Below are 27,799 nucleotides of genomic sequence, written 5' to 3' on the forward strand. Positions count from 1 at the left end.
TGTGTGTAGAAGAAATTCTTTATTATCATATTCTTTTATACTTTAGACTTCTTCATAGATAGTTGTCACTCACGTTCAACAGGACATTGGTATTGTACACAGTATTTTGTAAACACAGTCCAGGAAAGCCAGGGCATATTAGTTCACAATTGTATGTGACAAATTAACCCAGGATTAGACCATAGAATATTTTTTTTTTCTTAATAGTCCATCTTAGCTATACATCAAACACAATGTCATGACAGTGGACAGTTACGTTTAAAATACTTTACATTCACGTTTTTTTTTATAAACAATTTGATAAATACAAGATTAGATATAACAAAAGAATATATCTATATATTTTATATCTTCTTATATATTCCACATCTATTTTTAAGTTTGTTGGATTTTTTTCTTTGTGGCTTTATTCCTTTCAGGAAGGGAGTTCTTTTATGATTCACCTCCACTTCAATCCAATAAATAATGGGAAATCAGAAGATAATAAAAAAACATCAAATTGGCACTTCTAAGGTAATGAAAAAAAGATCAACATCACAAAAATGTGTTGATGAAACATACAGGAGTTATAAATCAACTACTTAACATTGTAGTTAATAGAACGGTGCAGTGGGGGAGGTATGTTGCGGTCACTCTAATTCAGGGGTGTCAAACATATGGCCCGTGGGACAAATATAATCTGATCATATATTTTTCAGTTCCACATACGTGTGTTGTTATGCACACGTACACTTATTTTTCCAAAAGATACTTCATTAAATGTAAAACAAAGGGAACAATTTGGACTTCTTGGTGTTTATAGGTTATTATGCTATTATTTTACTGGTCCGGCCCACTTGAGATCAAATTGTGCTTTACGTGACCCCTGGAATAAAATGAGTTTGACACCCCTGCTCTAATCTAACAGCAGCACCGTATCGCTGACCACACAATCTGAATGCTCTCCCTGGGGAAAAAAAAAGAAGCCACAAATATCCCTCACAAGCATATAACAGATGAAATCAATATAAGAAAACACCATGTAACAAGAATACAAAGCTGTAACAGTTGAGCCATTTGTTTTGCTGAATTATTTTGCTTCCTAACTGACCAGGTTCAGCCTCACCCTGGATGTCTGGCCTTTCAAAGCATCATTTTTTTTTTTTTTTTTTTTAACTGCTGAGCAATACTCCCTTTCCTCAAACATTCAACGTCACACTAAAGCGTTATATCAGGCCTGTTTTGTCTTTGCTAAGGAGCGCTCCTTGATGCTTACAGCTCCTTCACTTGAATATCAAAGGACCAAAGGACCAAGATCAACAGCGAGATGATGACTGTTGTTTGATTTCGTGGGTTCCTGAGTCAACAAAGTTTTTATTTGATTTGTCCCTGTACGGACTGTTAAAAAAAACATGGAGTGTCTTGCTTGATAAGGCACTGACACGTATAAGCCCCTCAGACAAAATAACAGGTGACATTATTAACGTGATAATAAATAACCACATGCCCCAAAACAATTCTAAATGCGGGAACACGTTGTCTCCTGTACAGGATTAGGGACAAGGGGGTTGGTTTTGGATTGTATTTTAGTTTCTATCCCTTTAGGAGATAAGAGTCACATCACAAACTATAGAAATTAAATATTATAATAATGAATAATCAGAATAAACAAAATCATATTAATGTCCATGGGCAGTGTGCCCCTCCCTTATGAGACTGAGGTGGTACAATGGTTTCAAAATATGAATAAGCATGACAGCGCTTGACGCTGCAGTTGACAACAAATGCCTTGGGTGGTAAATCTGCTCAGAGATGATGGAGCCTGTTGCTCTCCTCATGAGTTGTATCACTGGTAGCACACAGGAAGTCCACACAACTGACGTGAGAATGGATAGGAGAAGTATGGGTTTGTGTCCTCAGATGGCCAACCAATGACTGAGCTGGAAAATAAAAGAAAGTTTAATGTTTTGCTTTCAAAAGTATTTTAACAACTGCTTTAGTAATGTTGCCTCTTTTGTTTGGCTTATTAGCATGCTTTTCTCCTATCCAAATATCAATACCATTTAGAGAAGTCAGTTATATTGTCTCATTTTAAGCCACTAAAAGGATTCAATTCAAAGTTAAAACTGTTAGAAAAGAAGAAAAGTTTTCCCTTACTTTAAATTGCCGTATATTTCCATCAGCCACCAAATGATGTTCATGCTCTGGAGTGATACAAAGGGCTATCCTCTGCAAAACAGGTAAGTGCAACACATCATTCTCCACACTTAGCTCACAACGCATGCACAATCTTCAGGGCAGCTAAACTTAGCACAAAAAGTAAGGGGATTTGTGTTTTCTGTGTCGTAACAATGCTTCTTGTGGCAATAAATCTTGTACCGTTGGAAAGCCTGTTTATTTCCCTTTTTAAACAGTGCCACATTTGTAAGGGAAATACATTTGTGGGCTGAGCAGCAGAGTTGAGTATGTTGGTTGCACCTCGTCATCATGCGGGTCACCAAGGTGACAGCGCTCGCCCCCACAGAGCGGGGTTTATCAGAGACTACCTCCAGAATTTGGGTGTGGAGAGGATGGAATGGCCTGCCTGCAGTCCTGACCTAAACCCCATTGAACACTTGTGGGATCAGCTTGGTCGTGCTGTTTGTGCCAGAGTGACTAACACAACCACAGTGGCCCACTTGCAACAAATGCTGGTTGAAGAACGGGATGCCATCCAACAACAGTGTGGGACCAAGCTGGTGACCAGCATGAGGAGGAGGAGGAGGAGGTGCCAGGCTGTAGTGGATGTGTATGGTTCTTCCACATACTACTGAGGTGCGCCCCCCCATATGCTCAACTCTGCTGATCAACCCTTACAAATACGGCACCATTTAAAAATGGAAATAAACAAGCTTTCCAACGGTATCAGATGTACTGTTACAACAAAGAAATGTTCGATCAAACACAAATGTCCTTACTTTTTGTGCTAAGTTTATGAACTTAAAGTGTATTCTTCATTAATTGCATTGGTACGACTGTCTAAGAATCCACAGTTTCCTTTCATCGCCACAGCTTTAATTAACTTTTACTACTTTATTTTACTTGACAATCATATTCTTTTTTTCCCCCTTTGATTTCTTAAATGAGTGCAGAACAATTAAAGAGAAGTCGAAGAGTTCCCATACTACTTGAAGTGTAAGGGCAGTGTAACACAATCTAACATCAGACGTTTGTAAAACTGTTATCATGGTCTTTATCTGTGATAAGTGATGCCAGAGAGGAATTCTCATCAAGAACCTTTGGAGATGTTGATTCTGGTTATGATGAAGAGTCCGCAGCTTCGACTTGAAAGGAGTTTTCAAAATGAAAATATGTCCCGAGGACCTAAGAAGAATTCTCAGGCCTGAGTAACAATGGGAAATGCCAGTTTTCTTTGAAAAGAGTTACAGAAGGGTCAGCACTTGTTGACTGCTGAGGGATAAAAATAGCTCTCCCGTGCTTTGATAATCACAAACCTAAACTTTCAATCTTCTTTGAAGTGATAATTTCATGCGAAAAAGTTCTCCCAGTGTCATCAACATGATAGAGGAAAGTATTCTCTCAGGCAAACATACAGTTAGCACCTTTAGCAGAATGTCGATTTACACTTTGAGTGACGTCTAATTCATCATATATTGCTTTATATACCGGGTTCTTAATTGTGTTCATTGTAACTCAGTCAGACAAATGAAGCGACATTTGAGAGCTAACTCGCGTGACACGCTCCGCAATCCTCTACTGGACGCATGCACCCTCCCAATTTGGCGTTGAATTTCCACTTTGCTGTCGCCGCCTCGGTCGCCCTGTGTCGGTTTTGTTCAGGTAGCAACGTAACTCAGGGCAGCAGAGGCAAAGACAGCAAAGGGAGAGATGTCGCAAATGGACCACTAAATTGGGAGGCTGTGCACAGCAGAGGATTGTGGAGTTTGAGGCATGTCAAGGACACATTTATTACTGATATTTGTGACCAGTGTTGGGACAACATGTTACAATATAATAACTCCAGTTATAAGTAATGTAACACGTTACTGTGAATTAAACTGAAACTGTAGAAAAAATTATGTGGCGTATGTGCCGTCCCTGTCTTGGTTGTGTGCCACTGCAGATATGAGGGGCTCATGGCTTTGGCAGAATGTGCCATTCACATTTATGTGAGACAATGTCAGCGATTTAACATTTAACCACGTACTTGTTTTCGCCTAAACTCAACCAAAGCACCTCTTCAGTGTCACAAAAGAGACTCTCATTTCGCCATCACCATAGTAACTTAGTCTCTGCACATAACCTCATCTAGACCAGGTTATGATCAGAGTTTGGGATTAAATCATTTTCATTTTTTCTCTTCTAATCGATATTATCTATGAGCGTTTTAAAAACATTGTGTGTTACTTAATTAATGATGATGACACTTGCTGACTCTGTCTAGCAATAAAGTTATTTTCCTCCGTTTGTTTCAGGTGATATTCACGTAGCAACTGAGGTGAACAGTCATTGACATTCATGCTGAATATATATATAACAAAAAGAAGTATAAAACACTGAGGATGATTATTTCATGGTCTTGATATTCTGCAACTGCCCATTTCACACCACTGGTTTAATGGGTAATAAAATAATGATTCATTACTAAGTCTACTCTCCGTATTACAGATCGTCAAATGTTTCAATAAAATTCCTTTAACCCTGCTTTTCTCCAAAACCTTGGAATTTCCTAGACTCCTTTATTGGCGATTATAATGTTGAAAACAAGCTATACAGTCGTGATTTTATGTGAAACAAACCCCAGCCTCACGCGCCACCTACACTAACGTGATAGTAACGCACTGTGTTAGTTTGCAAAGAACATTTAAACACAAGTAACTGGTAATATGTAACATAATACATTTCTAAAGTAACTTACCCAACACTGTTTGATACTGACCTGTTTGATTGTTCCTGGTACGCTGAGGAATTTATATATAGCATAGAGGGGGACAAACATCATGGAGGACATGGCCACGCCCCAGCCGACGTAGTTGGCCCAATAAGGGAAGGTGTAATCATCATACTTAAGGCCCGATGATGTTACAGCACTGGCTATAACCACAAACTGTGCAAAGGAAAAAGATGGACAGAAGAGAAACACACATGAGTAAAGAGTTGAAAAAAGAGCAAAAGACAGAGCAAAGCAGACCCAGGAGTGAAACCCAGGTCAAGAACCGGAACATCTTCCTCAGAGCAGACCCCCGGTATTAAACGTCTTAAAAAGGTTTTCATTCACGAAACTGAATTGAGCCAGGCATCTGCGCGCACTATAATAAACTCTCTCTTTCTGTAACCTGATTCACATGTTCGAGACTAAATTCATGACTGCGCCTCCGTGTACTCTGACCCCCGCGGAAACGTCATTTGCAGTTATGTATCATGGAGAGGTCAGTATATCAGTGCACGACTTGATTTTTATTCCGTATACAAAAGGCCGTCGCAGTCTACTGTGTCCATGTGAAATGCCACCTTGGATTACCATTAAGTTTAAGGGCCTTTTTTTTCCATATATGTACATATTTACAGTGATGGCGTACTGTATATACTCCAGGTATATACAGTACCGTGTAGACGATGAGAACATGACGAGATGTGGTGATGATAAAACAAACACATTAGGAGAAAAGACACACGGTTGTTTCCCTCCACTAAGTTGACAAATTGAGGTACGGATATGTAATCCTTTACAGCGAGCGCTTGTCACTGCGGTTGCGTCCTATATATATATTACATTACATTACATGTCATTTAGCAGACGCTTTTATCCAAAGCGACTTACAATAAGTGCATTTAAACATTTGGGTACAAATAAGAGCTAGAAGTAAGTAAGAGCTTCAAGTAAATCAAACTATGAAGTGCTAGTCATAAGTGCGATATATATGTATTTTTTTTTTTTGTTGTTTTTTTGTCGTCGTCGTTATCGTCTTAGTCGAGGTAGAGTCGGAAGAAATGTGTTTTTATATATCACACTCGATCTTTTAACAATGACATTTTTCCGCTTTCTCTCAGAATAGGGAATGAGACCATTCTCCAGAATCCCTGTTGTCGAGGGGAGGCTGTCAGCAGCCGTTTGTATTAAAGGAAGCACAGGGCCGTCCACACCCACCCACCCACACAGACAGCAGACCCAGCCACGTGCTTCCTCCAATGCATGTGGAGCCGCGAGAGCTTAATTCACCAGCCATTGAGAAACTCCCCGGGAGGTGGAAAAGGTTCCATCTATCCTCCCTGTCCCATTCCTCCCTCTGGAAATAAGCCAGAGGTAGCTCTGCTGATGATTGAATATGTGGCGCTACGAATGCCCTTTCCTGTGAGCAATGACCCAAAGCTATTAACATAATTTATTTCAGTTTGTATTGATTCCGATCGGAATGCAATTAGGACTATCATTCTCTTTCATGTAAGTGAAACGACATGCTACGTATCAACTGCACGCTGGAAAGTATGACATCGTCAGATCTCGTGAGCGCGGGTGATGGACGACGGTGTGTGAAGGTTTCAGGTCATGTTACGTTACAATACGTGTAGTTACATAAACATCATTCACTCTTCTCACCAAAAGAAACGCTGGACTGACAAACTTCCAGCACAGCCTCCAATAGAGTCCTGGTTTAAAGCCCATCATCCGCTCGATGTCTTCACTGAAGCGGTCCACACCTGGAGAGAGCGTGAGCAGTAAGGGAGGGTTGAGTTGTACACGTTCAACATCTCAGCCAGTGTGGGCTGTTTGTGCCAAGTATGCAATCTTGCTTTTGTGGAGAAGAGCTCAAAAGGAATAGTCTGTTGGTATTTTTTTTCTCCAGTCTAACCTGGCATGACAAACTGCATCATGTGTGTTTCATTTATTTGCTTAAGTGACCCCTCCGGATTAGGATCAGGAAGCAGTTATCCAAATTTATCGTTCTGTTTTTATTGTTCTGGTTGCACAATTTGCCTGTCATGAGAAAATCTGCCCTCTTGACATGGGGATCGCTGTAGTTTTCCTTTCTTTTTTCATTTTCTGACAGTGCAAAAGTAGTGATTGGATAGAATACGCCTGGTAGTATAGATTCCATAAATCGGAAATGTCTCTGTTCTAGTTTCAATTTGTTTTTTTTTTTTACCTCTTTTACATTCCTCATAAATGTTACCAAGAAGTTTAATTTCATTGGTATTTTAGCATTCCTAAAAGTATTCAAAATATACCATGTATTAACTTTAGGAGAAAAATAATTGAATGCCAAAGCACTGAAATACTCACCGTAAAACCATGACACTCCAATGGCCTCGATCAACACACCGAATAGTATAGAAGTCCCCGCTGCATACTTATCCAGCAAGGTCAGCACATAGATCCCACCCTGCAGAAAAGGAAAGGTTTGTACTTGTATTTGTTACAGCTTTAGGACATGGGACTGAATATACATGCTGTAAATGCTTGCTTTACATTTGGAGGTAAGTTTAAGTGCAAGCTCCACATGATGAGGAGGGGAATCTTGATGGATTTCTGTCCTCAGAGGAATTTTTAGCATGGGAAAGGCATCATTCACTTTCCTTAATAATGTCATTGATTTGATTTAAATGAAGGAAGTGGGGGGAAACCATGTGAATTGGTAACATAAAGCTTTTGTGTTGCTCCTTCTGCACCTTCTATGCGGGCCTTTATTATCTAATGTGACGAAACAGCTGCTCCGATCCAGATCTTTGAAAGGTTCTCTGTCGTACTCTGTCTGCAGGATAACTCAACTACTGAACCAATTTCCGTGAAATTTTGCCGAGCATGACCCAAGAAAAAAAGCATACCTACATTTTGGAGCAGGCTTGAATGAACGGGCTGATGTTTCTTTAATGTGGCGTGCCAAAATGGCAAGATAGGGCATTATCCACGGTGAAGCCGTGTGCTCAGTGAACACACTTCTAATTTGGTGATATTTTTAATAATTGTTTTGAGGGTATCTTGCTCAATAATTAAAACAAGGACAGCTCCATTCTGTCTAGTTGTGATCATCTGCTTCTGGATTAAGTCTGTGGATGGAGATACAGGCTCCCCATATGAATTTCCATTTTTACTGTTCTTATTGTTTTCTATTGCGCTTTATTGCAGTTCTATTCTGCAAACTGCAAAACAACAATAAAGCTCCAAACTGACGTGAACAATATTTCACACTGGTTCTTCAATGTGTGGTTTTATCATGTGTACTGTATCACAGCAGAGTGAGAGTATGAAGCGAGTTGTCAGCAAGAATTATGCAGAAAGTGGGATTTTGACTTCATAATTCAAATACTGAGAGTAAATTCATGGGGCCGTGACACTTGGCACTGACATTTGTGACGCAGAGCAGGGCAAGCAGGAAGGTTCCAAAGGCTGTGGCGAAGGTGAAGAGTTTCCTATGTCTCTTGAGGATCTTAAAGTCATCCGTCAGGCCTGTGATGACAGCCTCCATGCCACCCATCTAATAGACACAAACAGAGAGAGACAGAGAAACAGTCGTAAATCACTTCACATCTATGCTCAACCCCAGATTAAAATGAGAGAAATGCCATTTATCATAATAAAATTGGGCCGTATTCTAGACACATTCAGTGCTGTATATCAAAAATTAAAATAAAAAAGAACACCAAACAATGTCACAACATATATATGACCTACAGTGTTTTGTAGTCATCAAAAATAAGAAATATTAATTAATCAGAAATAGCAGCACAACACAATTACAAAGAGTGCTAGAAAATGTAGAAAAATGTACCATAGTGTCCTGCAACAAAGGGAAATTTTTACCCATTGGAATATAAAAACAGTTTATTTATTTTGTAACTGCGACAACAAGAGCCTTGTTGAATTATAACAGACTAAACAGAACTTTATTATCCAGTGGAAGTTGGAGAGTGACTTTGTCCCTACTGTCAAGACTCCCACTTCCTGTACCAACGGCGCCCGTGTAGGGTCATGGCATAGGAAATACATTTAGGCCTAACTTTTGCGTTCCCTCGCAACACTTAGTACCATGGAGGGAAAACCATTTACCTGTTATTACCTGTAAGTTTGACGATGTCAAATAAGCATCCAATAAATAGAAAAATGTTCCACAATGTATTTCTTGTAGGTTTTTCACAGTTTACACCGAGACAATTTAGTATTTTATAGTGATTATTGATTATTATCATACAGTATATATCAGCGAAATGAAGAGCTGATGCAGGTCAACATTTTTTTTTTTTTTTAAATACATTACAAATAATTAAAATAAGACAGAATTTAAGATTGTAAAGATGCCTTCAATCAAAACATTTTATATTAAATGCTCTAATGAGCATTGACAGTTGTTACTGCATTACTCCCATCATGCAACACTGCTGTGCGCACTCTGATCTGCTTGATGAAAGATTCAAAAGAATGAATTAAAATTAACATTTTAATTCATTAATACACTAAACTGTTTGTTTGGGATCTGACTTGGAGTCATCACACTGATATTATGGTTAAATTGCTTCTGCCTTTTAGCACATCTCACCACAATTTCTTAACTTTACAGCTTTACAATCACTGGTATTTGCCTGTTAAATAAAAGCTTAAAAGCTATTTATGGTGTTACAGTAGATTACTATATGTTTATTTATAGCACTAATTTGTTCCTCAACAGCCGCTCAGACCCTTAAACTACAAAACGGAAATAAAAAAACAAGAGATATTTTGTAGCACTGAAATTTTATGGGCGATGCAGTTAAAAAAGTCTTATAACATGATACTGTCAGTGGATATCATTCCTCTCCCAATAGTGTCTCCACAACTGAAACCATGGGAAAACCAAGCTGTGTTGCCCATGACGATGAACATATTTACTGATGAACATATGAATGTATTTCATTATTATTATTATTATTACAAAAAAGCCCAGTGCAACAAGGGGGCGTCAGTGAGCTTAGCCCTCTCACTGTTATTGTCTGCCCCTCTCTGTTTAAGACTTATGCATCTATGGAAAATTACAGAGGGCAACAAAATTATTGGATGAGATGTGTGTGGCAATAACCATGAAAGTCACAATATTTAGTACTACGTGTTTTTTTGGGCTTCTCTATATAAAAAACATGTAGTCATGTTGAAACAGTTGTGTACTATTGTTGTAATACTGTAATCGACTGTTAAATCAAGTCATTTCACTTTAAACCTCACCTCAGTCCCTTCATTCTGATGCTAAAACTGATTTCACACTTGTTAACATGTTCATGCATCTAAAAATGTACACATTCATCATGCTCAAAAGAGTCCCACGTTTGCTTAAGTCAGTAAAGAGAGAGCAGCAGCTTTGAGGTTGCTGGAACTCACCGCACTGTCAATGCCCAGAGTCAGTAGCATAACAAAGAATACGATGGCCCAGAACGTCGAGCCTGGCAATGTAGCAATTGCCTCAGGGTAGATGATAAACACCAGTCCTGCCCCTGTAAGTACACACATACAGAGTAGACGTTTGTACGCGTGACTTATCCTTTTTAAACCACTGTTTAAGTTCATAAAAACAAAACTCAATTGCGTACCCTCTGTTGCCACGTCCTCTATTTTCACCCCATGTTTGTACGCCATGTATCCGAGCACAGAGAAGATGACAAACCCTGAGAAGAAACTTGTGACACAGTTCACTGTACTGGTCAACAGAGCATCCCTGAGAGAGAAAAGAAGAAGAAGAAGAAGAAGAAAAAAACAAGTTGAAAAGAAAACAGTATTCAGTTTCCATGTGTGATGTTGGTCAGCAATTATCTTTATTTATTTTTAGTTTTTTTTTCGCTTGGCTAAGTATTAGGAGACCATGAAATCAGTATCATTGTTCTGACCTGAACGTGATGGCGTTACATACACTAACACCACTGAACCACCGCTAAAGTCAGTAAGTAATTGAAGTGTGAAAGTTGAAGCTGATTTTCCATTGTACTTAGGTCAGATAAGTAAAGTCAAAATGGGGCCATGTGTTACTTGGCAGGTACATTTTCCATGAGATGATCTTCAGGAAAATGCTGTGTTTTAGTACTGATACCCACGTCTATGAGCAGCTTTTATTCTTCAGTCCCGTTTGGTGATGCCATTGCACGTGGCTGGTGCTAAGTACAAGTGTTCACACCATATCAATGTGTCCTGTTAACACATGAGATTGGATCTGACGTCCCCACCCCTTAATTCATGTACACAGTGATGTCATGTCTGTTTTTGCAAGAACGGAGTTATGTTTTCTCACAAGTCTGACTGCACAGAAGTGTCCACTGTCAGAGTGTTTGTGTGTCCGCGTGTGTGTGAGTGTGTGTTTGACAGAATGACGCAGAAAGTGGGCGAGAGAGAGAAAAGGGTGAATCAAAGCGCTATTCATGCTGCTGTGACATGAAACAAGATTTTAATCGTGAGACAAATAAACCGTATGGTGATCGGTGTTAATAACGTAGCCGTGGGTAAAAATGAATGGGAGCGGATTAGTGTGGAAAAAATCCTGTGAAACTGGAGGTCATCCGCTGAGGAGGAAGTCTCCAGTGTGTCCTGATTGCATTCATGCACTGCATCTCAGGAATGCGGACACATAGAGCCTCAAAACATCTCCGAACTTGGTTTTTGTAATCAGTTCTGCATGAGGACACATTCAGGACAGATTGGGAGCATTCACATCTAAATTTAGCCCAATCTGCCTGTGATCGGATCACACAAAATGGGTGTTGTTACCAAATCTGGAGTCTATGAGCGTGAATGGTTGTTATATGGCGGCCGGCAGATTGGTTCCAGCTCTTCTTTGACCATCAAAGGATCAAATTTGATTCCCATTACCTGCACTGAAGGGCTTTACACTATGAGTGCACTTCAACCATTAACATTGAGTGCTGGGCGGTATGACCGAAAAGTTATATCACAGTATTTTTCAAAATGTCAACAGTTACACAGTTGTGTGTGTGTGTGTGTGTGTGTGTGTGTGTGTGTGTGTGTGTGCTTGTTTTGCTCGAGTGGTCGAACTAGAGAGAGGGAGTGGCGCAGCTGAGTGTGTTTGTGTGTGTGTGTGTGTGTGTTAACATCACAACATCCATTCTTGTTACTCTCAGACGTGTTCTCTGCTATGGTAGTGGAGTACATTGGTAATTTTTTCTGCAATTACTACCACAGTAAGTTCTTCAGGTGAGCCCGAAGCAAGAGTTCAAGCTTTTAGTAATTCTTCTTTGTTTTTTTTTTCAAAAAAATCAATTATGATGGTGGTCTGGCTGTAAAACGGAACTGGCTTGGTAGCGGTTTGTGCTCTCTGAGTGCTTTCTCTCGTTGTGTTTGTGTACTGCAGTAGTGATATCGTTACCTGATGTTGTGTATCTACAGCAAGATGTTTGTCTGCTTTCTTTTTTTTTTTTACAATCACAAAAGGTTAAACTTGTTTTTTCCAAGAGTGTATGTCACTAACCACATCTCTGCAACCTATTAATGTGGAAAAACATCAGCCAACCTCATACCCGCTTTTCTCAGAAAGAGCAGCACTATCAGCCAACATACAGCCCCACAGCCCTTGGCTATGATCTGGCAACATTTCCTGGCCTGCACTTTATCTTTCCTGTTGACACCTGGTCATTGGGGTCAGCTGGACAGATTAGTATCACCTCCCCTGCTCTGTAATCCACTTATATGATGGAAACAGCCAACTACTTAAACAGCAGGACATGTGTGTTGCTGTGGGCCTGTTTTGCCCTCCTACAACAAAAAACGCAAATACAAGCAAAAATCTTACCTGTAGCAGTTGTTGTCAAATTTGTTGTAACTGGCAAATGCAATGAGCACACCGAATCCTGCTCCTAGTGAGTAGAATATCTGTGTGGCAGCATCAATCCACACCTATGGTTAAAAAAAAGGGAACAAAAAAATAGGGATAAGAAATCTTTAGAAAGCAAGCTACGATATGTGTGAACTGCACATACACTCCTTTACATACCTGAATATTTTAGCCCGATTTGTGCTTCCAAAAATGTGACTTAAGTGCATAATTATTTGTAATTACACATGACAATTATGTCTGGTGTCAAAGGTGTGCTGCATAACATATGGACTTTCTCTCAACCCTAACACATACCAAATCAGCTCAGTTACTGGAAGATCGTATCTTCACTATATGTCTAAAGAGTACATTGATTCATACACAAACACCAACAGGAATCCAGCCTTTAAACCTCAGAGCTTGAAATACTCCACCCAGTTAATTAGAGTAACAGAGAGAGAGAGAGAATGCTCTCCACATAGACTCTGATATAAATGTTGCTCATGAAGATAAATACAACCATCCAGATGTCAGCAAACAACAGAATGAGAGACCCACAGTGAAAGCTGAGAACTTAAACTAAATGTGACAACCGTTCAGCCTTTTTAAAACTCACTCATATTTGAGTGATATCTAACAAGCACACCGTGTTTCCACTACGTGGTCCCAGCTCGGCTCGGCTCGGATCTACACGGTTTCGGTAGGTTTTCCATTGCAATGTAGTACCTCCTCAAGGTGGGCGGGGTCATCACACATGACTTTCGTTTGACACGCGACACGCACAAACGAGTGACTTGTAAAGCAGTTGTTTTCGATGTACTGAATCATTAGAATCAGTTCATTAAAAAAGATTTGTTCAGTACTTCCTCCATGACCGGAGCACAGACTCCGTCTAACACCGAATACTGTCTGTGACGCGGCTCACGGCTCACAATCGCAGACTTCCAGCAGTGCTGTCGCAAAATACACCACACTCCTCTGTTCAATGATGAGATTTGAGACATTTCCTTGCTAAATGTTGGAGATTAAGCCACGTTTTCAGGATTGTTGAGTCTTTTTAACTGATCTACAGTTCGCCATTGTTCGGCCACTTCCTGTGTTGGCACTCTGACCAATCAGTGCACGGCAGTCTGATCACATGACATATATATATATATAGTAATCGGCTCAGCTCGCTTGGAACCTCGCCAGAGCAGGTACTAAAAAAAAGTACCAGGTACTATCGCTAATGGAAAAGCAAAGATAACCAAGGTAAATAGAATAGAGTTGCACTAGTGGAAACACGCCAATACTCTCTAACCTCCAGATTGTTGAGTCGCTTGAAATCGATGTGTAGGTAGGCCCTGATGCCGTCCATGGACCCTGGTAGAGTTATGCCTCGGATCAGCAACACAAAAAGGACAACGTAGGGCATGGTAGCTGTGATGTACACCACCTGAACACATGTGCAGGTCAAACAGGTAAAAGAAGAAAAAAAATACATCAGATTGTCCCTTTTCTTAGCACAATTCTACAGATGACAGTGAGAGACAGAGTATAATTAGAATCAATGGGAACAAATCTCTGACTCCTGTATGTCGGCAGGATTCTTTTTCCCTTGTCCTGCTGTAACATTATATGCTGCACAAATGCAATATTTATGAAGGTCTCATGCAATGCAATATGAAGCGGACTCTGATTGCAACTCATTGATCCGCTATTACAGTGATCCAGGCCTGTACCTTCCCCGAGGACTTGACACCTTTCCACAGGCTGAAGAAGAGGATGAAGACCACCACAACCAGACATAGTGACAGGTCCCAGCGAGGCGGGCCCAGGTCATGGATGCCCCTACTTTCATGGAGATGCAGCACACCCCGCCTGCACGGAGACACAGACAAAATGTTGAAATAATGTATCATGTAAATCAATAACAATGTATATCGCAATATAGTTTGCTTTCACTATCGAGATAAAAGAGGATATAGAGTACAGATACAGGAAATGTTATTCATCCTGAAAGGAAAGGTACATTTTCTACAGTCCACCGAACACATATACACATTTCATTCATGCAGGATAAATCTTGTGTGTCAGAGGCAACAGTACGCAATATGGGATGAATACATCGAAGCACTACACTATGTTCAATATACGATGACTTCATATGTATGCACTGTGCACAATGAAGTTTTTAGAACCACAATTGACTTTGTTTTTATCCCTCAATCAGAAGTAAAACTCAATCTTGACTTGAAACGTCTTGATTCGTTTTTAGTGGACGATTGTATTCTGAAAGAAATCAGGCTACATAACAGCATTGTATAAGTTAATATTTAACAATATTGTGCTCAAAAAAGCACTTTATGTATTTCCATGCATGACTCGCAATATGGCAGTCATAACTGTATTTTATGTCTATTTCTTTGCATTCAACAGTAATATATATTTATATATTTATAAATGCAAACTCAATGTAATATTTTTATGTTTTTTGTCTAGAAGAGGACTATTAATCTTTTACATGTGTTAAGTCCACTTTTGAAATATGGATGTGGTTTTCCTTTCAGTTTTGGACAAACTGTACATGCGACTTTTTCAGTCATTATTAACAGAACACATAGAAATTACACTTCAGAGGTCTTAGTTCATTCAATGGCGTACTATTTTCTTTACCAACAACAGTAGGAGAGTGTGATTGTGACGGTTTTTCTTTGCCAGGTGGCTGGTGCTATCTCAGACTGTCATGGTCACATTTCCGTTTATGTTTAAACAAGCAAGATCATTTGTGTAAATAAGAAAGCATTACAGGCTTCTGTTCCATGATTACTGCACAGCACTTAGGCCGAATATGGCCATTAACTAGTCCCATGAATGAAAATACATTAGGTGATGTTCATTTTGCAGATTACACCAATACATGAGAAAAGCTTAGTCTCATGAATAAGTTTTAGGGAAGAAAAAAAACGTAATCCCAGACATCCATGAACAGGTTTGTCTTAAAAGTTGATGAAGGTACTTTGTATGTTACATAACTTGCTAACCAAGGATGGCCCTTTTTGGTTGTCAGTAGGCCCTTGTTTATGTTTTAAATCAGTGTAATTGTTTAAAAATGTGGCTGTTACTGAGTCAAGACATAACAATGCTTTTCAAAGCTGTATTGACAAACAAGCAGATAAATAAAAAGCTCTGTCAGACCAGGACTCATGATGGGAAAATATAAATCTAACAGCTAAAACAGACTATGTGTCTCCAGAGCTGAAAAATACTAACAGCAGGTTCTACTTTATCTCGTCCTGTAAACCACTTAAAGTCACTTTCTGTTGCCTTCGCAGTCGTTCTGCGACGTTCCTCGAGAAAGATTAAACTTAGTGGGCATGTGACGTTATTGGTGGATAAACAGCGGAACTGGATTAGAATCTGATGTTCAGGTTGCTTACACAACGGGTCAACACACATAACCCTCAGGAACACGCAAACTCAAGTATGCCCAGACATACCATCCAAAGGGACCAAAGGATTCGCAAAATTCCTCCCTGGCATTTACTTATCTTTGGCTGATAATAAATTCAAAGCTATAAGGTCTTTGGGGAGGCAGATAGTTGCGTGACGAGATCAGTTTATGTGGAGCACAACATTTAGAGTCTGTGCCTGACCTTTGTGTTGCGTTCTAACTCCTCAAGGCCTCCTTGTTCATCTGATAGTATTGATAGTGCACTGCCAGTAAATGCTCACTTTAACATCAGCCCTGGTCCCTTTGGCCCAGTTAAACTAAACACATTTACTCCTTTTCGTCACTCGACAAGCTGGCATGCTGCTGTCCTAACATACAGGGCTGCCATTAGATGGCCTTTGTGTATTTGAGTTTGGCACAGTGTCAGGTGCCAGCAAAGCAAGGCCTTAACGTTGGTTACGGAATGGGAAACAAGGCACTGGGAAACAAATTAGTCTAAATTAATTTCTATCTGGTGTATTTCATTAATAACAAATGAAACCTACTGGTTTCAAAGTGAGTTATTTTTGGCAAACGTGTTAAATCGCATATATAAGATTTTTTAAATGAGGGCCATTCCTCAAATCTATTTATCCGTGACATGAAATCAGATCACAAGTGATAGTTGTGTATGACATGGCCTGCAACTCATTGTCTTGCACTGACACATTTGGCAGATCAGTGCTTGGACTGCTTGGTCACTTTTAGACACAATCCTGCAAGTCGTCATATCAGGAAAAGAGAAGGGAGTGGCTGTTGACAGCTCAGAAATTCTGAGAAGGCTGATTCCTAAATGCTTTATGGATTGGATGCAATGTTTCTCGCTGAATGAATACAATTTACAATGTTTGCAGAGGTGCATGGGCCACGCTCTTATATCAGTTATATTAGCCTTGCTTGCACTGTGCTGCTCCTTTGGCCACTGGGGCATAGTTTTTGCAGGAAAATGAGGACTCTACGTGACTCTGCAGCACAAAGGAATTCTGTTACCCATTCCATAACCAAAACAAGACAGAGAGTAGTGTTCACCCGGTATCTGTCTCCAATAATGTCATTGGCAGCCCCTACGAAACTGCTGCTGAGAGAAGAACAAAAGTAGGTAAAGAAGGAGAGGGATACGAGGAGGGATTATTGAAGGGTAAACTCCAGCTCTGTCCAAGAAGAGAGCTTCTGCACTTTATAGGCTTCAAAAGGCGCATGAGATTTGCCGTCTTTGAGCTAGATCAGTCAGTAATAACACCATCATATACAGTAAGAAAACTTCCAGATGGGGATTTTTATAGTTTTTTTTTTCAGTTTCAGTGAAACATAGCCAGGCTATGCACAGTTCCACCATTCAGCCCCACATACTATAAACCTGTGTGTGAAGCAAGAACTCAATTACTCAAGCCATGTTATGGCACACCGTTACAGTAGTTAATTGTCAGTAGTTGCCATTTGCCACAGTCAGTATAACTGTGCGTCATCTGTGTGCACATACATTCATTCTCAGATGTTATCTCCAAGGTGGTTTTTGAAAACTTCCTCAGGAGCCAGTGCTGTGCCATAATTAGCACCCTGTGTGGAAAAAAAAACACCCTGTTGTGGTGTATTTATGTGTATTTACAAGGTTGTTTCTCATTCAGGTGGGATTATTCCAGGACCACACTGGCTCCCTAAGAAAAGTGCACTGCGTCTTTGCACCAGTGTCTCACTGTGCTGTGTCTTCATGACAGTAATGATAACACGTAAAGGTGGCAGTGATGCAACATTACAGATGCTATAAAACACCAAAAAAAGACTACATACGGCATACACTGGCACTTGCAACATCAGCCGTAACATGGGGTTACTCAAACGTTCCAGTTTGTGCAACAAGAGTGCAAGAGGTGAAGGAAGAGAATTGTTTACTCAGTTGGCCTCACTCCCTCATGCTGTGCCTTGGCATTGCTTCTGTTCTCAGAGCGAGCTGCAAGAAAGAGGATTTATTATCTCACCCGCAGCCCAACACCATGTAAGATCTGCCTTCAAGTGCCCAATTGTTGCCAGATTGTCCATGGCCATCCAATGATTTCTTTTAACGATTCAAGTGGTCCACGTCCTGAATGAATGCCACGTATTTACTCATTTAACGACATTGCATTAATCTTTGTCAAAGCGTTAATACTCTTTTTTAAAGAGTAATGCAAGAACTGGAGGATTGATAGGAATATCATATTGAGTAAAGCCATTTGTTTTTGATATACAGCATCTAAAGTCTGACAGTCCTAAAACCGCAGAGTGGGAGTGGAACTTAACTGAGCTCGATTGTTGGCCAGGTTGCACGCCTAATATATTCAGAGCGTCATGCTTTGCATGCGTCTTGTATTGTCCGAGTCATTTCATGGACTTCCTCTGGGCCGCACAGTCGGTCCTCACAGAAGCTGGCTGTCTTTGAAGTACAGTATAAACAGATGGGGCTTTTTCAGTGCACTTCAAAGAAAACATTTGAACTTTTTTTATGTATACACCTTTTACTGTGCAAACATTTATGGCTGGGTAATTTTAGAATTCTCTGTCCATATTCCAGTGACTGGAAACCAACTTCAAATGTTTGGTGGCTGCATGGTGTTGACCAAATTAGAAAGCATCCGGGGCTGCAACTGACCAAGTCAATTATGTTTAATTAATTGTCTTGTTTTGTCCACAGTCCAATCCATAAGTCACATTTAAGAAGCTGAAACATATGAAAACTTCAAACCAGTTCATCAATTATCAAAATAGTTCATACGATTCATTTGGTAATTAATCAATCAATGAATCTAAGTCATTGTTTCAGCCCTAAAATGTAAACAATCTGCATTCATGAAAGATGATATTTAGTGGATTGCTCGACTTTGAAATGACACTGCAGTGTGACTCTGTGTTCTGACGCTTGAGTAATGACGACGCACTGATAGTATTGTGTTCAATGTTGATTAAATCATTATGATTCCTAAACTGCACACTGTCGAAATCCATCCAACGATCTACACGATGGTGTCAATTTCGTTCACAAAAACTAAGCTGAAATATGTTCTCATCAATTACCTTTTGTCTAGGGATAAGCCGATACAATATTCAGTATGAATAGGGATTAAGTGAGGGATTAAGTGATGGCGTGAGCTATGTGGATTCATTTTAGGATAAAAGAAGAAAAGGGCAAAACAGACAATTGCAGTTTTCACTCGATCTATCACTAGATACTTAAGGCTGTGACATCAGAATCTGTCATGGAAATATTGTACTAAGGCAAACCCTACCATTGTTTCCAAGATGACAAGATGGTTGCATTGTCATTAAAACACTAACTGTGACGTGTGCTACCTTCATATATGAATGCGCGTCTGTTGCATTCAAACCATTACCAGATGAGTTCAGCCCCCAGTGACCCTGTATTTCCCAATATAGCGCTGTTTTGAGTCTTGTGTTGCGACACTCGTGCGCTGCACACAGAAAGGCATTACATTTACGTCAAGACTGACAGGTGTAAGGCAGAAGCACAGCAGCACTATTGCGCTGGCAAAGCCAGACAGCTTTACAGGTCGGGGTATGGCTGATGACACCAAGGAGCGCCCACGAAAAGTTAAAGAAGAGGATTCTACTGCTAAAAAAGTGTCTATCTTTTCGCAGTTTGACATGATTAATGCATCTGGAAACTGGGTAGTGGAGGGGTGGTGCTGGTGGGAGATCATAGGCTTATGTTGTGTAGAGGCACTGCAGTTTTGGTAATTACTAGGAATTCCTCAGGAGGTATGACATAAGTTATGCATCTTTACATCTTGATGGTACAATTGGGATGTGAAAATACACAAAGATGTGTTTCCATGAGTACAATCTCCATTTCCTTCCTTGCATGATGCTCTGTACTTAAACGCTGTGGTTGTAGGAGATCAGATAACATACAGCAGGGGTGTCAAACTCAAATGACCTGGGGGCCAATGAGCATCTAGTCTGGTCAAGCGGGGGCCGACATAGAGGAAAAAAAGTGGGAAAAACAACTATTTAGTAGCCGGTGGTCAATATAAGATATTCATTATGATATTCGACAGAATTGCAAAGTAAAATTGCTTGTTTTGATATAAAATGATTCACAATAAAAACATATTTATGATGCACAAAAACAGAGAATTAAATTGAAAATGTATCAAATAATGACGAGGATAATTGTGATTAAAACAGCATAAATATATGTCATTTCATGTTGAGTGTAATACTTAATATTATATATTATATATATATATATATATATATATATATATATATATAATATATACATATACATTTAGTCTTATATTCTGTCTCTATTCCATCACCTCGCATAGTGGTTGGCGGGCCGCATGTAATTGATTGGAGGGCCACATGTGGCCCCCGGGCCACCAGTTTGACACATGTGACATACAGTAAAGAGCGAAGAACATGGCTGTGTGGTTTTGTCAGGAGGGTTTGGATGTTCACCACTGAGAATGTTAAGGTGTTAATAATGACTTTGCTTTAAATTTAAGGCCACATTAAACAAACTACTAAAGGCAGTAGTGTAGCATATATTAGCATTGCACAACAACAGGACTTTGCTGCATTGCTTGCAGATGGAGAGCCAGTCTCGCGGAAAGTTTGTAGCCCTTTAAGATGGACAATTTAAACCGAATACAGTTTAATTGCTATGCACATTTTAGATCTGGTCAATTTTTAATGAGTTCACGGTAGAAAAAATGTGATCTATTTGTTACGTCAACTGGGTAATTCAAACTCACAGTATGCAATAAAATGTAGAGGACTTTTTATTAGTTGAAATGCAGTTGCAGCTGTGTAATGCATTTATAGCTTTGTGTACAACTGCACTGGTACAACCAATACACTTAAAAGTGTATAATATAATCTTGTACAATTATACCATTAAGGCTGGTACAGTCCTGCTAGAATTGAATATATACAGGAAGGATTAGTTGCAGTGGTTAACTCAAAATTTTGAAAGTCGTCCTACTTTCTGATGAAAATAAGATTACATTGAATTCAATAAGTTACACTGAGTGATGTGTATTGAGAACTGGTACGAAAATTGGTCCCAAAGGTTCTGGATAAAGGAAGCTCCTATAGATATCATTGTACACTTAATTCAACGTTGCTGGCATTTGTCCCCAATGATAAGCATCAAGTGATTACATTTGACATTGAGCTGCGTTGTTTACTCTTGAGTCATCCTGATGGACACGTGCTCGAAAGCCTGGGTTCAATTTGCTAAATTGAGTAAAAATTGCAGTTTTTCTCAATGCAAAAAGGTAGCTGCTCGCACAGAAGGTGACAGGAGCAAACCCCACATAACGCTTACAAATACAACAACACTATAAACTGCTGCTAACAGAACACCAGTGTCCTTGGTGCAGCCTTCTGGCTCCAACGCTGACACAACGTCGACTGAAGGTAATGCTCAGTATGGGTGAATGTGCAGCTACCAACTCAACACAGTGATAGCATCACATTTAAGAACTTTTAATTTATGTTATGTAGAAGCATGCAGTAATTAAATATCTGTTGTGTGTCATGTCTTAATTTTTTTGTATTTTTTTGTATTTGTATTTGAATTTGAGTTGTTTGACCGCTGTGAACTTGGTTCCTTTTTTTCTGGACTAAAATAGTTATGTTTTACACTGATCAAGACAAGACAGTTTAGGTTCAAATGAATAGGACTTAATAAGACTATGAAGTCACTTACTCATAGTACTCAGCTGCCGGGGTGATCTTGTACTTGGCATAGGAAGTTCCATTTCCCAGGACGGATCCGTTAATAGATTCTGGGCTGGTGCAGTTCTCACTGTTCCAGCTGTTGCCACAGTTGAGCCACGGAAGATCGCGTGTCATGGAGGAGAACAGGTAGTGGAGGGACCAGGCAATGATGACATTGTAGTAGAAACCTACGTACAGTGCTATGATGATCACAGTGTAGCCCACACCTGAAGAACACAGAGTTATTAGTCAGGGACAACAAAATGATGGTTTACTCTCACACAACCATCAGCCAAGCATATATGTAATGTGTATACATATACACTGTATAGCAATATGAACTACATGTGATGCATCCATTGGTGCATCCAAAGATGAACTTAATTGCATGTAACCATGAGAAGTACCAGGTGTATTGTATCTAAGCAGTTATGGCAGCCAAATCAACACATCACATATTTGCAAGGTTATCTTGTCTCACGTTATCTGTTCAAATACCACCTTGTCCTGTCTTCTCTAAATACAACCCAGTGTGACTGTTTACATTAACGTTCATCAACAGCTGATTCTCATCTGTTAAAGCTGTTAAATGTATTTTACACACCCATAACTCAGCAGTGTGACGGAAAGTACATGCTGATAAACACCATATAACGAAACTTAACAACAGTGAACCTCCTTCACACACACCTACGGAGTCTTAATGCAAACATTCTACGTTTTGCACTTTTTAAAATAAATATATGTATACAGTATTCCTGGGGTTGTTTAGTCTCCATTGAAACGTGATGTCAATAAAAGAAAACAGAGAGGCCTGTAAACCCATCATTCTATGAAGGAAAGTAAGAAACGCCATTGAAAATGGGGTTTGGTCCAGAAAGAAATGGTTTTCTTTTGGATGAGTGGGATAAGGTCAGGTCTTACGTGCAGTTACAGTTTTGTTTTAAAATCTCATTTGTGAAAGGGCACAAGAACATTTCATTATTGCCCAGCGGTTTCAGCACAAGTTTAAGTTTTACATTAGATGAATCTACAAAATCTGTAATAAAAAATATATTAGATCCTGTTCCATTTGAGATTTTGCGTCCATTGTCTACCGCTTTATCCTCCACACGAGGAGCCGCTGACATATAGGAGAAAAAGGTGTGGTACGCCCTGGACAGGTCGCCAGTTCATCACAGATCTAAACATACAGAGACGAACAACCATTCACTCACACCTATACGGTCAATTTAGAGTGTCCAAAAAACTTTTAACCCCACAGTTTTTGGACTGTGGGAGGAAACTGGAGAAACATGCAAACTCCTCGGTCTTATCGGGTTGCCACTACTCCACCGCATGGACATATTTTGGGGCATGCTTCTGATTAAATTAATTTAATGATGTGCAATTAAATCGACCCTAACCCTATTCCTTAGTGTGCCATTGACAAAACCCTTATGTCATTACAAGAAGACTAGAGAGAGAGAAGAGCAAGAAGGTGATGTGACCAGAGAGGTAAAGGGCAAGAGTAAAAGGGGTGGCACAAAAGGACAAGTAGGAGGATCTGGTAGAAGAGTAAGTAGCACAGTTTAAGAGGTTAGAGAGAGGCTGAGTTAAATTGACATGCAGCTTCGTGTGTGTGTGTGCGTGCTTGTGCGTGTGTTTGAGTAACATTTCACCTTTAAAGACGGGGCATATTTTCCAAACTGTTGCTGCCCCTTCCCTATTATACTGGCCCAAGGCAAGTTCCATATAGAACAATGGCATCCCCGCAATGACCAAGAAAAGAATGTAGGGGATCAAAAAGGCACCTGAAGAAAGACAGAATCAGTTATTTATACATTACATTACATTTCTTTTCCAGCTAATCCATTGCTAGTGTGACTGGCATTGTCTTGCCGTAAAAAAAAAAACACAACCCAAAATATGTGTGCTTGATAGGGAAATAAGCACCATTAACACAAAAGAAGAAGGAGGAGAAGTGACGTGGGCCAGGCTTGACATTCTTGGAAAAACGACCCACGTAACAGTGTAACATATGAGCAGGAAGACACAGCTATTTTCATGCTGCACCCCCAGTCGCACATCCACCAACAAGGAAATGACCACTCATAATTGAATTCTTCTTGTCTTGGTCCATCACTATGACACATTATCTACAATAATGAATACGTTTTTTGCAGAGGGCCGGGATGACTGACAGCCTGGTGTCGGAGCGCACTCTTTGCGGCACTAAGCACACCATGTTGATTTTTTGTTTAGTTTGTTTTTTTACCAGGAGAATGGACATGCAGGCAAACAGAGGACAGAAGACACCTTCTAGTGAGAACTCTGTTGTTGTGAGTGCTGAAGGTAAAACAACACTGTTTAAAAGAATCTTTTGTGGACTCAGCCACACACACTGTAATTTTTTTTTCTCTGTCTCTTACTCCAGTGCAACTTCAGTATTCCATCGTTTTGAAAACAGCGCGAGTTGGCCACCTGTTGCACTGTATTCAGACTTAGATGAAGACACACAGCTCAGGCAATTCTTTACATTATCAAACATCAGTGGTCTGTCTGTCTTTCATTATGTACAGTACACTGCTATATAATAAACGGGCTTCTACGATTTTCATAAACTTTAAAAAGAAGAAACATTAAACAAACATTTCAATCACCTGCAGTAGACCTTCATCCTAAGGGCAACTATATCATCCAGGGTTAGTTCATCCATATTCATAATACAAAGAAAACATGCACGATACTTAAAAGGTGATAAGATATTGTGGATTTACCAGATAATAAATTAAAAAAACCATTAACCCTTTTTATCACTTGCATGTTTGTTGAACGCATTAATCTATATCCTCAATCATGTAAGCACATGCACTGCTTCTTGAATACATCTCAAACTATTAAAATGTTAATAAACGAGATAAAAATAAGTACAACTGAAAACAATGCTGTATAATCTACCTGGAGCAAGCTTCAACACATGTTTTAAACATTTAAAAGTAAAAATGGAAACTAGTTTTCACAAAAGAAATGACAAAAAAACTAAAAAAGGTGTAGTTCCGGAAGGCAGGCGCGTCATAATATGTTTTGTGACCTCTCCTAAATGTTCAGCATTTACGCGCATGTATCGATCAGAAATACACTGTTTACTCACCTCCTCCATTTTTGTAGCACAAGTAAGGAAATCTCCAAACATTGGCTAGATCTACCGCGAAGCCAATGACCGACAAGAGAAAGTCTATTTTCTTGCCCCAAGTTTCTCGTTCGATCTCGGTGGTGGATCCGGGAGGACCTGCGCCGCAGCCAGGCGTAGGAAGGATGGAGGAACTGGTGTACTGGACGCCATTCTGGTCCTTCACCAGTAACAGTTCTACCTCTTTTTTCTCCACATTGCACTGTTTCAGCGGGGCCACCGACGAGAGCTTATGTTCTGGCAGAACCTGGATATTCATCTTCCCTGCGGTGCGTACGATGCCCACGCTGGCCAGATGCTCTCACGGCCCCCCACCCTGTGGGTTCTGGTCGGAGGTGACGGTTGCTGTCGATGCCGTTGAGTGAGGGCAGCAATCCCGCCGGCAAAAACCTGGATCGAGGAGTCTACAACAGAGACATCCACGTGCGTGGGGCTGGAGAGGAAGGAAGAGAGACAGAGAGTTTGGACAGGTTTGTGCGTAAAGTTTCAGTACAGTTACGCACAGCGAGAAATAATGGCTATGGGAATTAGGTGGAAATGATTCCTCACATAGCAGACAGACCTAATACAAGTGCAGCATTACTAAACATAGTGCCTGTAGCAGCAGTAGCAGCAGTAGCAGGTGTCAAGCGAGAAACAATTCTGAGCCAAATCCTCTCTGCGTCACCGCGCGCACCGTTTAGCGCACTGTGCGTGAAAACAGTCCGCTCCACCAAACACTACTTAAAACATTACACATAAGGACAATGAGAAAGATAAAAGCCTTTAGAATATGTCACTGCTACTAAAGCACTGTAAAGCACTGCAAGTGGAAGGCTCTCCTCCGTACTTGTTAAAACTACGGACACCTCTCCATGACCCGCCGCTGATGTTGTCCAGGCGCGTCTGAGGGACGACAGCCCATTCTGAAGGAACTTCTTCAGCGGACACGATATAAAATCCCAGCTTTTAAACCGCGTTCCCCTCTCTCTTCCACGTGATATTTTGTAATTGAACACTTTCTCTCCGGTTTGATGTTGGCATGATGGCTTTTTTTTTTGTCATAGAGCTCAAGTTCCCATAAACTTGTGCTTGTGCTTGTGACTTAAGAGTGGACAGTTCAGCTAGGAGAACAGGTTTTTAAAGATGAATACACACTACTAAAGATGAGTAGTGTGTAATATGGCCATACTCACCTTTTCTATTAATCACATATTTTGTTCATAGAAAAAACACTTTCTAAGCCTTTGGGTTTGTTTGTTTATTTAAAGGAGATAGTTTTCCATTTTAAGAGCAGGGCAAAAGGACAGAGCGTGCTTCTCTGTCTCAGATGGATCCTGCAGGGTTTAGTGTTTTGCAACAGATCTGTTTACCTTTATCTTCACGTGTGTGTTTGAATTTCACATGGGCTCCAACAAAACTTTGTGGGGCTTTTTTTTTTAAATGTTTTAATTTGGACTTTATCTGTTTCTTCTCTGTTCCAAACAGATTGAATTACAGTTTTCTAAGAAGCAGTAAAAGCATTGTGTTCCATGTGTAATTCAATTCTACACCAGCATTTGCCAAGGGCAATGATTTCTATTAGATATGGTTGATCAGTTCATCCCATTAAAGTCAATGAATGTCCTCTTTGCTCTCCACTGCTTGTTTTTATAAAACCCTAATAGGGCTGGTTTCGGGGATTTTGTTTGTAAAGATTGAATAACTGCAGTGCTGGTAAAGGATCAAGTAAGAAAGATGGATAGTGTATTATTACTGATTATTTGTGATCATTTAGTTATTTCCTTTTGTACTGTTTTGTATTATCAGGTACATTTGAATAGATCTCAGGTTACCTTTCTACCCAAGAATTAACCTTTTTTTTTTTCCCAAAAGTGTTTTCACCATAGTGATTTAAAACAAAAAAAACATTGCATAATGATGTTGCACATTGGCTTCTTTGAATTTTAAGGCAGTGGTAGTGTACAGAGCATATGAAGTAAGAAGGAAACTATAGCTTAGTTTGAAATTCAGTTTACGTATCAAGAATGGACAGTAACAGAAAGGGACTGAACTCATAACTGTCACAGTCCTTGAGGCAAAAGGAGATCATCTTTCACCTTTTACTTCAGATTGTTCTGGATCCACTTTTCTGACTGTGAACAGTTCCAGAGACCTCACCTCTCACTCTCTTTGAAGGTTTTGGCTCCACCATGTCGACACTGGGTTGAGAAGCTAATCGAGCAAGACATATAGACTCTCCACAGTCACAGTGCAACCCTCTGGATTTCACCTCAGCATTTGGTTGGGGTCGCAGCATAGACTGTGGTCCTTTCCATCTTCTTCTCTAAAAGTGTGCACAAAGATGCTCGGCGACTACTGTATATTAACCTATTACACATTTCACACACACACGCACACCCTAACTAACCTGAAAATGAAGTCGTAACCATCAAAATCCCTTTAAACAGGACATATTATGCACATAATTGGGTTTATACTTTTGATTTAGGTCACTACTTGAAAGGTTTTACATGGTCAAATGATTAGTTTGAGGACCAGCCAAGATGTTCTCACAGGGTCAAAATGTCCTCACAACGATGGTATGAAACCAAACTGGTCCTCACAGCATAATAAAGACACACACACACACACACAGACACACTTTATAAAGGCACATCCTGCATTTTGACCTTTCACCCATCCAAACCTCAC

The 27,799-nt window shown here is 39.9% G+C and overlaps 1 protein-coding gene across 2 annotated transcripts; it reads right to left on the minus strand.

Annotated features, from left to right (window-relative positions):
• On the minus strand, positions 1–26,043 carry slc6a2 (solute carrier family 6 member 2). Of its 2 annotated transcripts, none has more exons than XM_058629058.1 (15): positions 25,956–26,043; positions 25,088–25,559; positions 23,616–23,747; positions 21,944–22,181; positions 14,483–14,621; positions 14,062–14,196; positions 12,738–12,841; positions 10,534–10,658; positions 10,325–10,437; positions 8,325–8,453; positions 7,262–7,361; positions 6,578–6,678; positions 4,919–5,086; positions 2,137–2,208; positions 1–1,919 (listed from the first exon to the last, which is right to left on the minus strand). In XM_058629058.1, exons 2-15 carry the CDS (start codon positions 25,383–25,385, stop codon positions 1,896–1,898), a joined length of 1,878 nt encoding a protein of 625 aa, XP_058485041.1. In that variant the 5' UTR covers positions 25,386–25,559; positions 25,956–26,043; the 3' UTR covers positions 1–1,895. The 2 variants fall into 2 exon arrangements, with proteins under 2 accessions (XP_058485041.1, XP_058485040.1); XM_058629057.1 differs by lacking the exon at positions 25,956–26,043 and adding an exon at positions 25,689–25,708.
• Positions 26,044–27,799: the final 1,756 nt, after the last annotated feature.

This window comes from Solea solea, chromosome 5 (assembly GCF_958295425.1).
Source record: "Solea solea chromosome 5, fSolSol10.1, whole genome shotgun sequence".
Taxonomy (NCBI): domain Eukaryota; kingdom Metazoa; phylum Chordata; class Actinopteri; order Pleuronectiformes; family Soleidae; genus Solea; species Solea solea.

Bases quoted from the DNA above. Each gene is read 5' to 3' on its own strand.
- slc6a2 (XM_058629058.1), bottom strand. From the start codon at position 25,385: ATGAATATCCAGGTTCTGCCAGAACATAAGCTCTCGTCGGTGGCCCCG. The intron at 10,659-12,737 runs GTAAGATTTTTG...TTTCTCTCTCAG, and splicing joins TTTGACAACAACTGCTACAG to GGATGCTCTGTTGACCAGTA. The intron at 10,438-10,533 runs GTACGCAATTGA...GTGTACTTACAG, and splicing joins AGAGGACGTGGCAACAGAGG to GGGCAGGACTGGTGTTTATC.